This window comes from Antedon mediterranea, chromosome 5 (genome assembly GCF_964355755.1).
Source record: "Antedon mediterranea chromosome 5, ecAntMedi1.1, whole genome shotgun sequence".
NCBI classification, from domain to species: Eukaryota; Metazoa; Echinodermata; class Crinoidea; order Comatulida; family Antedonidae; genus Antedon; species Antedon mediterranea.
Window position 1 is genome coordinate 29,731,739 of NC_092674.1, and position 12,588 is coordinate 29,744,326.

General features: G+C 33.6%; 4 protein-coding genes across 4 annotated transcripts; 1 reads left to right on the forward strand and 3 right to left on the reverse strand.

Annotated features, from left to right (window-relative positions):
- Nucleotides 1-45: 45 nt before the first annotated feature.
- LOC140050366 (C2 domain-containing protein 3-like) lies at nt 46-6,718 on the reverse strand. Its single transcript, XM_072095530.1, has 9 exons — nt 6,601-6,718; nt 3,956-4,163; nt 3,334-3,453; nt 2,647-2,748; nt 1,824-2,025; nt 1,217-1,403; nt 979-1,094; nt 683-801; nt 46-270 (listed from the first exon to the last, which is right to left on the reverse strand). Exons 1-9 carry the CDS (start codon nt 6,657-6,659, stop codon nt 94-96), a joined length of 1,290 nt encoding a protein of 429 aa, XP_071951631.1. The 5' UTR covers nt 6,660-6,718; the 3' UTR covers nt 46-93.
- LOC140050367 (uncharacterized) lies at nt 4,870-6,608 on the forward strand. Its single transcript, XM_072095531.1, has 2 exons — nt 4,870-4,987; nt 5,474-6,608. The coding sequence occupies exons 1-2, from the start codon at nt 4,921-4,923 to the stop codon at nt 6,301-6,303; spliced, it is 897 nt and encodes a 298-aa protein (XP_071951632.1). The 5' UTR covers nt 4,870-4,920; the 3' UTR covers nt 6,304-6,608.
- Nucleotides 6,719-7,077: 359 nt separating the features above from the next.
- LOC140049913 (C2 domain-containing protein 3-like) lies at nt 7,078-8,505 on the reverse strand (the record flags this gene model as incomplete). Its single annotated transcript, XM_072094867.1, has 4 exons — nt 8,399-8,505; nt 8,203-8,282; nt 7,625-7,806; nt 7,078-7,098 (listed from the first exon to the last, which is right to left on the reverse strand). Coding segments are annotated over exons 1-4 (390 nt in total), but the record flags the coding sequence as incomplete, so codon positions are not given.
- Nucleotides 8,506-11,336: 2,831 nt separating this feature from the next.
- LOC140049914 (C2 domain-containing protein 3-like) lies at nt 11,337-12,557 on the reverse strand. Its single transcript, XM_072094868.1, has 3 exons — nt 12,385-12,557; nt 11,736-11,910; nt 11,337-11,505 (listed from the first exon to the last, which is right to left on the reverse strand). Exons 1-3 carry the CDS (start codon nt 12,431-12,433, stop codon nt 11,337-11,339), a joined length of 393 nt encoding a protein of 130 aa, XP_071950969.1. The 5' UTR covers nt 12,434-12,557.
- Nucleotides 12,558-12,588: the final 31 nt, after the last annotated feature.

Sequence of the window (12,588 nt, forward strand, 5' to 3'; positions counted from 1 at the left end):
ATAAATAATAATTGTTTTTATTTTCGGTGCCTTATTGTCGGATGTCACTGATCATATTGGTATGGTTGTTTTTTTTCTAATTTTGCCAAAATACTATACCTGTAAATGAGCGACAATTTTGTCGCCGTCCTCATTCAGCTTGTCACTGTCGGAGCCAGACCACCGCCCTCTATCTTTCTTGTCCTTAACAGGTATCTCAACCTGAATGCCAAGCCCAGATGACTCCAAGACAGACCGCAACGAAACACTTGCAACTCCCAATAGGTCAGGCTAAAGTTAAATAAAGGTTTAGCAATTATTCCTTACTGCAAAATCTTTATATAAATGCACTGTTTATGTAAAGAACTTCTTTGTGTATATATCAAAATAATGTATTTTTATTATTAGTATTTTTTATATACATTAAATAATATTTTGAATTTTATGGAACTTGAAATTCTATTACAATTTGATAGTAGTTTTTTTATTGAATTTTTATGAAATGTATTTTTGTACTGTATGGCCTCAATGATCAGCATGTAACACAGTTCAATAAAAAATATAAAAATTTTTAATTTTTAAAAAGCTTTTAATTAATTTATTGCAGTTTTATATACCATTTTAACTCCATTTAATGTATATTTTGTTGTTGAAAATGTTTAAAATAATTTTTTCATAATTTGTGGTATCAAAATAGCCTTACTGTTTTTTGCCCAGCTGTTCTTGTAAATATTTTAAAGACGAGTAAATGCTGCCACCATCTGTTGACAGCTGTTTCATCAAATCTTACGGGGAAGACGGACCGGTGTGTGAAAGTCACATCTTTAAAAAAAAAAAGGAATTTAAATTTAAAAAGTTTTTATCTGCACTACATTTAAATATTTATTCATAAAATCATATTAAAGTTTAACCAAGTCTTTTTTTCAGATAACTGTCAACTTTAAAATTATCTTCAAAATATAAAAAAAAAATTCAAAGAAAAATAAAAACAGTTCTTACTGGATTCTTGCACTTTCTTTGAAGCCAAACGCATAACCTCTGTAGCTGTTGTGACCTTTGACCCTCCATCTCGAGAAGTAGCTACTACAGGAAATTTATACTCGACCAAGTACGTTCTATTGAATTATAAAATAAGGACTGATTAACATGGGGACAATGATAATAATATTTATTGATATTTTAATTGATCTAAAATTTACAAAATGTTGACAAACAAATTAATTACTCGCTCGCTCACCTTTTGCGTTTCTGCACTGGTCTAGGTGGTCGGCTTTTAAGTTTACGACTCTTAGGGGTTCTTGAAGGGGTGGGTGCTTCAGAAGATATGTTTTCTAGTATCATGTGATCTATATTGACCCTTGCAACATTGACCCTTCCAAGCAAGGTCAATCGTTCAATGCTCAGTCCTTCTACGACATTGAAACCTATTGTAGGAAATGTTTTACCATGTTTTTAATAAATGCGAAAATATATTACATATAAATTAACTGTATATATAAAGTACTGCCAATGATGTATTTATAGTATGTTTTGTTGCTTGTTGTATTGTATTGTAAATAGTTTTAGCTTAGTTTTTCATGTCATTTTCCTCAACATTGTTCTGTTCTGTTTGTTTCTTGGACCGCATCGCATATTCAAGGGTGCATAGTAAACAAATAAATAAATATATCTAACAATATTTACAAAAATTATTTATCTAAATTCACAGGCATAAACAAACTCTACAAATAAATTAACCAAAATTAACCAAAGTTTAGATAAATATATCTAACAATATTTAAAAAAGATTATTTATCTAAATTCACATTTAGACATAAACAAAAACAAAATTATCAACAACTCACCATGACCTTTCACTTCGTCTTCAATGACATCATCAAAAGACACTCTGGATCCTTCACTCCTTGCTGACAGACTGTGTACATCATCATCACTGACATCATCACGATTCTGTAACCTATGACCTAGTTCTCTACCGGTGTCTGGTTGGGATGAGTGACTTCCCTGTCGACTACTAACTCTTGAAGATTTTCTTGATGGAGGGCGCTGTAAACAAATTAGGTTGAAACAAAAACTGCACAAATTATTTGGTTTCAGGGTGTGTGGTGTAGTGTGCTGGACGTTAGATTACTGATCGTGAGATCGAATCAAACTCTCGCCGCATTGCTTGTATCATAGGCAAGACACTTTACTTACGTTTTCCTCTCTCCACTCAGATGGATAAAATGGTCACCGGTTAGATCAAGACACAACTTTGCGCTGATTACTAGCTGTATTATTATGATTCCATACGTGTTTGATCCAAAAAATAACAGGAGTAATAATGTGCAGCGCATTGAGAGCTTGCTTATATGCATTATATAAGAATAAACTATCATGAACTATTATTATTTTAGTAAGACTGAACTTTAACACAAATGAAAACACAATTACAGTTGAGAAAGTGAAAGGGCTTAAGTTTTGATTCCAAGTATTGGGCCTACTTGCACCTGATTGTTAATAAAACAATCATTTAAACTAAAGCTCTGTCTACACTATAAAACTTTATGTGACATAAAAATGTGATGTGCCCATATACAGATTTTTTTTTTGATTTTTTTTTTATGATGAGATGAGATAGATGATGTCATATCACTACAATATTTGGGCACATCACTTTGTACTTACAATATTACCAGGATCATCTATTGATATTGATCGATTATTGCTTTGGTTTAGTTTTTCATCTTCACTGCTGAGAATGTCACTTAAACTATCGCTACTGCTTTCCTTTATTAAAAACAGAAAATAACAAAATATATTTAGAACAATCAGCAGTCAAAAACTTAGATGTATTGTCCCTCTGAAAAATAATTTTTACAATATTTGTTTTTTTATAAACAAAACATATTTACCTGCCAGCCAATGGATTTTGTTTGATTTCAACCATTTATTATGTTGTTTTTTTTTAAGTGAAAACATTTTTTTTTTTCGTTTTTTTCTACAAAAGTGATTCACTTTATTAAACCTACAAAATAACCTATTCAACGTATGATTTAATCTTCATTTTTCATGGTTTTGGGGTACAAAACATCTTTAAGTCTTAATTATGACATTTTCTGGAGTTTCAGAAATAAATGCTAAATGTTTGTTATTCTTGTGATGAACTGTACCATTCATTATGTATTATATACATCTGCCCTAACTATTTATTCTTCGATGTTTAGGGACTTGAAAAGTTGTGACTATTTTTTTTAGCCCTTCCCATGATTTATTATGTTTTTATTTATGTTTACAATGTTTATAATTAATTTTTTTGGTAAATAAAAAAAAGAAAACATAACAAAATAAGTAAATAGTAAACCTTGTACTCACAACATTTTTGTAGAATAACTCTTTCAGTATGGTGTCATCATGAATCGGATCTTCTAACTCACTCATCATACCACCATCAGCATCACTGTTAGATGACACACTAACTGCATCTACATCATCCTGTTTAAAACAAACATGTGGTACTCAGACAAATCATTGGGGAACAAACCTTAATAACAACAGTGGCGTATCCAGAATTTTGAAATAAAGGGGAGGAGGGCCTCAAGGCCTAAAAATGGTAAAATGAAGGGCTGAGTTTAATTTGATGTCCTATCTTATCATCACAATTTGTGAATCCACCCCTGAACAACAATGGTTAACAACACATGTTTGGGATGAAGAGTCAACATGCTAAACATGATGAGCAAGTATGGAACGCAAAGTGCATCTCATTACAAAGGGTGTTTAAAAAAGGATTGCGTTAAATTTGTAAATTAATGTTTAATGGATAGATTACAGTTGTTGAGAACATGGGAGATAAAGGGGTGGGACAAGATGAACCGGAGGTGAAATAAATATAAAGAGGGAAAAAGTAGGAAGACAAAAATGGAGGGGAGGGGAAGATGGATGAGGACATCATAGTTAAAATAGGGATAAGTGATTTTTTTTTATTAAACAGTACCTGGAATTTTTGAAGCAGTTTTAACTTATTGTTAGGAACTGCATCCCCTAATACAAGCTCTACTGTCCTAGTTTCAAGGTCATTGAACTCAGTGGAATCATGGGTATCAACCCTGAAAGGGTCCATGATCTCATGACCTCTGACACTAGCAGGTAATTGATGTCTTGTATCACTTTCTAAAACGTGTAGTAACTCATCAGATCTACGTCTAAAAATAAACAATATAGAATATAAAAGTACAGTAAATCATAAATGAATGTGATCTTTTTGAAAATATTCCTTGATAATTTATACCTATTATATGTTGTATGTTATCCGTAACGATATATATTACGTAATATATATGTTATATATATATAAATCCAAAGGCAAATTACTGAAAAAAATGACAATGCTGTGGGTATCAGTGGCTGGATCTCAATGGAGATACAAAAATAAAAAGCGAAAAGCTAAATCAAAACGATAAAGTAAACAGCCAGAAAAGTTAGCAGAGTTTTGGGCAACACTAGCCCTTCATCAGTGCAAGTGAAGGAACCTGGATAACGTCATAGTAATATATATATATATATATATATATATGTTACGATAAAAATGTAATGACATAATTAGAATACTATTTTTTAAAACATTAAGTTTTTCCTAGATAATTACATAAAGTAATAAAAACATTTATTTTAATTAATTAATTTAAATTTTTATTTTATATGGAATAATTGTTCATGTACAGAACTGAAAATGAATGTCTTATTTTTAGTATTTGAAATACAGAGATGTAGTATTCTGTAATATAGTAGCTAAATGAAACAAGGATATAAGTAAGAATAGAAACTGGAGTCTTATTTTGATGTTTATACATTATAGAAACTACTGGTACTACATGAGAACAAGTTTCAGTAATGACTCCAACAAGTTGAGAACAACAGCTTAGAACAGCAACATTTAAATGTGTCTACAAACAACAATGCATGAATACCTTTTATAAAGGTTACACACAGGGCTATCTATTAAAAGCATTAATTATCCAGAACAGAGGTATGTATTAAGGTATAAAAGTTTATTATTTATTTTAACCACATTTAACAGTTAGACAGGAAAATAGAGAATGCTATGCTTTCTAAACTGCATAAAGGCTACCTCAATATCTAGGTAGGGGAAAAACGATCAGATTCCTGGACTGTACTAGACAAACACATCATTTGGTTAGATACTAGTTTACTTTAGCTGGAAACTTCAATAAACTGTGATATGTTGTAATAAAGCACAAAAATGGTAACTGCATATCATAATGTCAAAAAGTGCTTCCATAATTATAATAATAATATTCGTTCTTATAGCGCTTATTGCACAATGCTTCTAAGCACTTCACATTATTACCCTGGTCATCAAACACCTATGGAAACACAATTCTACAATTTAATGATTTTTAATCAAAGAATTAATCTATTCTAGAATATTGATATGTTTTAATATTTTTTTACAGTATATTATTAATTTTTTCCTTAAATATATTTTTTATAGTGAATATCCAGTTGACTGAAAAAATGGAAGATGCATTAATCACACTACAATGTCTTACTTTGTTGGTTGTCTTGCTCAACACGTTTGTACTAGCTATGGTGCTTAAGAAGCTGACCATCAAAGCTACACCAGGGCCAGCAATAAGTGCCAAAGTAACCACCACTACTGGTGAGATACAGCCAATAGAAGCTGGTGATATTGGTTCACAACATCAACAAGTCACTGACAATCGTTCAGAAACGGTTGAGGACAATCCGAAAAAACAGCTTTTCCAATTTTTAACACGTCCAACTGTTTTAACAAATTTACAACATAAAGAAAACGCTGAAGACCTTAAGAGCTCTAAACAACAGGATTATCTGAAAATCTGCGAGGAAGAAGGCACATACGACGACACGTACGAGAATGATATGCTACCGTCTACGAAAGACAACAAACATGCTAAACCAAGACCAGTCTTTGACAGCAAGTATAAACCTGCAAAACCGAATTTCCCGGCAAAACCGAATTTCCCGGTAAAACCGACGAAAGGAGTGCAAAGATCACAGTCAGCAATCAGCTCATTAGCTTCTACCAAATCAGAGTTTGTTAGTAGGATGCTGAATGCCAAACACACAGGAGGATCGCTGACCAAGCTCAACAAAATTTGTGAAAACGCATCAGAGTCCTTAGTGCCCCCTAAAATGCCGCTCTCCCCCGGAATAAAAAAGGCTACTCCTTTTGCCAAAGTGCCAGTCCAACTGTCAGAAAGCTATTATGTTATTGAAGAACCAGAAAATGAATATGCCTACGCCTATATTGACACTAGTTTCACTTCCTCCAAACGATAATTTTAAATGTATTAATTTAAACAAGTTGTTTTACCACCATCATGATAAAAACTATTATTTCTATGTTCAATCTATCAGTATTTGTTTTCATTTGTGTATTTTATCAGTTTAATATTAGCAAATTTTATTTTTTGTTTTTTATTGAAGCCTTGATTATTGTCTAAATTTTATTTATTGCTTTCAGTGAAACATAAAAAATGAGCATTGAGGAGAGATAACAGCTGCCAAAATAAGGGCATGTCTCTCCAACTATTGCAATAGTAATTTTTTAATAAACTAATGTTATAATAACCTTACAGAGGTTGAGATGCGAGCATTGCAGGATTTTTCCATGAATCAAGTTCCGCTTGAATCATATTGTTTCGTAGTTGTGTGCCTCTGTTTAACAGGTTACTGATTAAGTCCGAGCCTTCCCCCTTCAGCGGATGTAGCGCAACAGTTGGCGGTTTTAATATTTCTGTTTCCAAAATAGCGGAATCAGATTTTCTAAGATACTCTATTTAAAAGAAATGAATTTAAAAAAGTTTAGTAACAGTTTTTACTCAGTTGTTTCAGAAAATACAGGACATGTTTATATTTATTAGCACTTGGATTGTTAGAAATGAGCACAACAAAAAATAGAAAATAAAAAAGAATTTGATTGTTACCTTTGTTTTGTTTAGATTTATATTCATCAAATTTGGTCTCCATCTTAGAGACGTCGGTTGTTGTATCCTTACTAGACAGACCAGCTGTGTACCCTGGACCAATCACAAAGCTATAATCACTATCAACGCGAATGTTGGTTCTAGGTTCCTGAAAATACAATATAAATATTATAAACCTTTGTTTACTATTGTAAATATTTTTAACTGTGATATTACACTCTGATAAAGCATAGTGAGAGGACTGAGGCTAAATTAGGGTTATGGTGGGGGTCGTGAGGAGAACAGATGAGATTATATAAAAATCAATAAAGCTGCTAAATATTAAAAAACTAAGTAACTAAAAATACAATTTAAAAAAAAAAAATTTTTTTTTTCAATCAAATGTTACCATTTTATTCAACAAGTATATTCCCATCGTAAATCAATGTGGAATTACACTATGACTAGAAGCATGGGACGGGACCGAGTCTAAAGCTCTGTCTACACTATCAAACTTTTTGTGACAAAAAAATGTGATGTGACCATATATGGACATGATGATGACATATCACTACCATATATGGGTCAATCACACTTTTTTTGTCAAACTAGTTTGATAGTGTAGACAGAGCTTAAATGAGGGGGTAGAGCGAGATTATACAACTAAATAAAACTGCTAATATTAAAAAATGAACCTTTATCTTTGATCTTGGAGATGGATCATTGGTGGAGGCGACAGAATGCTGATAGCTGATCGGTTGTTGTTTTAGAGCATCATCTCTTCTTGACGCTGAGCTGACATTTCCAGACCTGTCACTTTCTCTAGGCAGCATACTCATGTCGGTAGTGGGCATTGAGCTGGAACTTTCATATGAAACTAAAATTTAAAGAAAAATTTCATATTAACATAAAAAAATTAATTATAGCTTTATTCTGTATTCTATTCATATAAAGACAATTTTTGATTTATGTCTTTAAGCACATGTGGCCAAGGAATTACCAATAGTAAATCAATCACTGTCCTATCAGATAGGTGGTAATTCCCTGATACAGCGGTTATTTTGTGTGTATTAAACAGTAGCACTCCTTTTAAAGGGACATATTAAGGACCCAACAAAGCGTATTAATAGGGGTTATTAATTTTGAACTGATTAGGGGGGCTTGAAAAGGAGGGATTCTTATCTATGCATTTAAAACAAGAAAGACGATTGGAAATAAGTTTTTTGAATTTTGATCTGGTATAAAACATAAATTTGTATAAGTTTCTACCTACCTGGAAGTGGCTCAAAAACAAGGCTGATCTGGAGCTCAGCAATCTTCTCTGCATTCTTATTAGAAAACACATTAAACAATCTATACAATACAAACAAAAGAACTGTTGTAGAACATAAGTAAAAATACATCAACTATTCATTAAAAAACCACCAAAAATAACATATAATTAGATCAAGACAAATAAAACAACTTGCCCATTAATTGGTCTTGTAGGTGCCAGATGTCCAATTTCATTTATTTGTGCTTTACCCATCAATGTCATAGTTTGCCCACGTAATACCTCAAACACAGCTGTTCCCATATGTATACGGTAAGTTAAGGTTAAAGGTCAGTAAATGATGAAAAATGATTGTAAAACATTGTCCACTCATTTTTAGTCGCGTGGAAGCGACTCTATAGTTCACTATGTCAGTCGGTCGGTCTGTCTGTCGGTCCTGTATCACTATGCGTTTTATCGCTTTCTGACCTTATCTTGATATCAGTTTAATCTAGCTAAGTCAATTTTTCACAGTATATTCCTTATGGCCAGGAATCGATGTGGTTATGTTTTCACGGTGCGCAATAAAAAAATATGCGGTCTACGCACGATTTAACGAAATCACGTTTGTAATCATATCTTCACAACTTTGAATCACAATTAAATAAAATTTGGTACTCATAAATTTCAGGGCATGAATCATCATATGGCAATACAATTATGTGCGTAGCGCATGTAACGCATGCGTACGCGCGCTTAAAATTTTCAAAATTTATTTTTGATGAAATAAGAGTACGTTTCAGACAATTTTAAGCGTTTACAAAATTGCCATGAGTGCGCAGATTTTTGCACGCGCACTGCACGTTAAATGTTATTGCGCACTCTTTTTGCCCGATTTCTGTTTTCTTGACTTACTTTTCAACTCGAAATTACGTTATACGAGCATGTCAAAAGTGGCAGGCTACGCACGTGTAAATTAAAAAAACATAACTGTTTTTAAACATTTCAACATTTTTAAACATGTTCAGTAATTTCGGTCAGTTGGTAGGTTGGTCGGTCGGTTGGTAAACACTAAGCACGCGACTGCAGCCATCTATATGGCCTTGTTTTTTCTAGCTTTGGACATATCTGAGGAAGAAAAACAGCTATTTATATTAGTTTTTCTACATTTTTCTGTTATGGATCTTACCAAGGCAATCTAACAACAGGACACTGAGCTTGCCTTGCCAAGATAGGAACTCCTAACATTCCTTTGATCTTATGTCTGGCTGCGACAAATACCCACAGTACTGTGTTAAACCAGGGCTCGCAGAATCGCTTGCCCGACGTCCCGCGGCAACCAAATAAATACGTCGGGCAACTAAAATTTAACATGTCATGTCCCAACGGGCAACCTCTTAAAATCACCGAAAATGTCCACGATGTTTTACAGGGGTTGTGAAAAACTGTAACAATGAAAATAATAGTCGCGCACGAACGAATTCTCTTGACGTCGAGACCAGTGTAGTGTTTGTTAAGTAAATGTATGGATCGGAATTCGGTGGTATGGAACGTTATCTCCAGGAGCCAAAACATGTGTTTCTATGCAGTCGGGCGTATCAAGTCGTTGCGTATAGAGTTTCCAGGTCTGTCATATAGCACGCGGTCTCTTGCGGCATCCATTGATCGCGAAATAGGAAGCGTTGAACTCTCGGCTTTTAACTTATTTGAAGTTATTATACCAGGGAGTTTCTAATTAACAACTCCCTAGTTATACTACAGTATAAACCAAATAAAATAGGGGCTAGTATGTTTTTGTTTTTCTCAATTATCGACATCATTTTACGGTGGTAATAAAATCTGAATCTACTACTTAGTATTAATTATGTGGCCTACAGCCTGATAGTAGATTAGGCCTATGTTTAATTACATTCATGTTATGTATTTTGTGTGTAATAATAAATAATTTGCTGAATTACTGTAATTATTGTTCAAATGTACAGTTGTATTGAAAATACAGTATATTATTAAATTATAATAGATACGTAATTTTAATTGTCTGTGCCAAATAGGCGGCGGCCGATGTTTTTAACACAGGCAAGTAGGCCTACCATTTTTTTTATAAATATTACAGAATATAAATTTAATAGGCCTAATAATTTATTTAATAAATACATTGAATACTTAAATAGTTACAGTATATTTTTTATTATCAACATTGAAAATAATACACTTCTAATCTTCGGGTATCGCCGAGAGTTGAACTTTCAAAAACTCCAACTTGGCGGAGCACGTGGTTTTCACCACAATTCGGCACAGTTCTCTTGTGTTGTTTTCAATCACCAACTTGTGCGAGCAGATGGTTGTTTTTATCCAACCTGTGCGAGCTTCTACTGAAACAACAAGTAAACTTCCACAAGCCCGCACTCTCCACACACCATACCCATGTGCTCCTACTACGTACGGCAGCTGCTGTGAGGTTTTTTGCTATACGCATGCGTATTGTTTCACGTCACGTAGACGGACGTCAGTTGATGTTTGTTTTTTTTTTTCTTCTCTATGATTTCAACGCGTTACAAGCTCATCACCTTCATATGTACTTTGTTTAAACTTTTTAGGCTTAGGAGGCCTACATTTCTATAGGCAATATTTTAGATATATCTATTAAATAATTGTAAGATAATTAGTGCCATGTCTAGGCCACTACGTTTTAAATATCGCAAAATAGCTTGATTTCGGAATTTCATTGCACAATAGAAGCAAAACGTTTTTGCTCCCAAAGTAAACCCACGTGAATTCATTCACGTAACGGAACACATCTTCGATCGATGACAAACAATGCCGTGCAACGAAGCGTAACCAACAGAAATAACACAGCGTTTTCAAGGGATTTCAGGACACCATGTTAATTAAACAATCGCAACTCTTGTACGGAGGATCGTATGAGAAAATAAATTACTGTAAAATGTTCTTAAAAGATCGGCCTACATCACTGTGTAATTGAAAAAATTAGAAAAATTTTTTTCACTACTTTAAAATCCATCGAAAAAAACACCACAGTGTATTAAGCATAGGCGTTTTTCACCGACGTTTTTTCGCGGTGCAGTCGCGGTATAAAACGTTAAAATTAAGTTAAAATAGTGGGCAAGTAAAAAAATGATGAGGGCAACCAAAATCTAAAACCTACTTGCCCGAAGGGCAACCAAATATTTTAGGATTCTGCGAGCCCTGTAAACATAAAGGATATCATTCAAATACGTTGCAAACTGTTTGGGTCCACATCTAATAGGGAATCTTGCAATTGATTTTAAAGTTGATTTTTTATGATTCTTGACGTCGAAAGGTCTGAAATGGAAAAAGGTGTGTTGATTTAGGCATGCAGTAGTATAAACGTACAGTATAATTCCACATCTATATTAAACAAACAGTATTACTTAGCCATAGTAAGCCTAAAAATATTTACATTTTATTTTAATAATCAAATCTTGAAATTGATAAATGACTTGAAAGTTGCTTAAATGTAAATCGGAGTCATTATTTGCTAAGCATGTGTTCACACAGCACTACATACAAACCTGTATACAGTTCCGCTTGAGAGTTCACCCCACCATCGAAGTCTCACATGCACAATGTCTGGTGGATTTGAGATGGTCCAAACAATCTTAGTTACACTAACTCGCAGGTAGCATCGGAGCTGACCCTCAACTTCAGGGGGCAAGCTTGTCGATGCTTGTACATTCTCCTTTGGTGCTAAACAAATAATTCACACAAACTTTAATTTACCTATTTTATATTGTTTATTTATAGGCCTATAATATATAATTAAAATTAAAGAGAAATTCAATTCAATGCAAGAGTAATTTCAATTAAAGACAAACCAACATTTTCATTTTGTTTAAACAAGCCTAGCCTAGCCTAGCATTTTTAGCCTACTAGGCCTAGCCTAGGTTTAATAAAAATAAATTAAATGTTCACGCCAACAATAGATGACAATAATTCTAAATTCCTAGGTAGGCCAGGCCTACATCTATTTTTATTTGTCTTCGGTGGCGCACCATGAATGTGGGCGTTCCATACCTGACGGCTCATGATGCCACTGTCGTCCTTTGACACACAGTGGCCAAAAAAAACCTTCTCCCGCGCGGTGCACCACACAAAATTAGCCTGGTGGGCCTTCTAGATAGGCCTAGCCTACCTCCTATGCCAGCCTGGCACACTTCTTACCTCGTCTCCTTGCCTTTTTTAATCCAGTTTTCCCTTTTTTACCTTTCATTCTTTCGAGTTGATGCCAATACTCATTATAGTTATCAATATTTATATAAGGCCTAGGCCTAAGCTAATATTATAGTGAATTAAATACGGTCTTTTCATGTTTACGTCGTCTGATCTCTTCAAACTTTCCGCCATCAATGATGACGTCACGAAGCA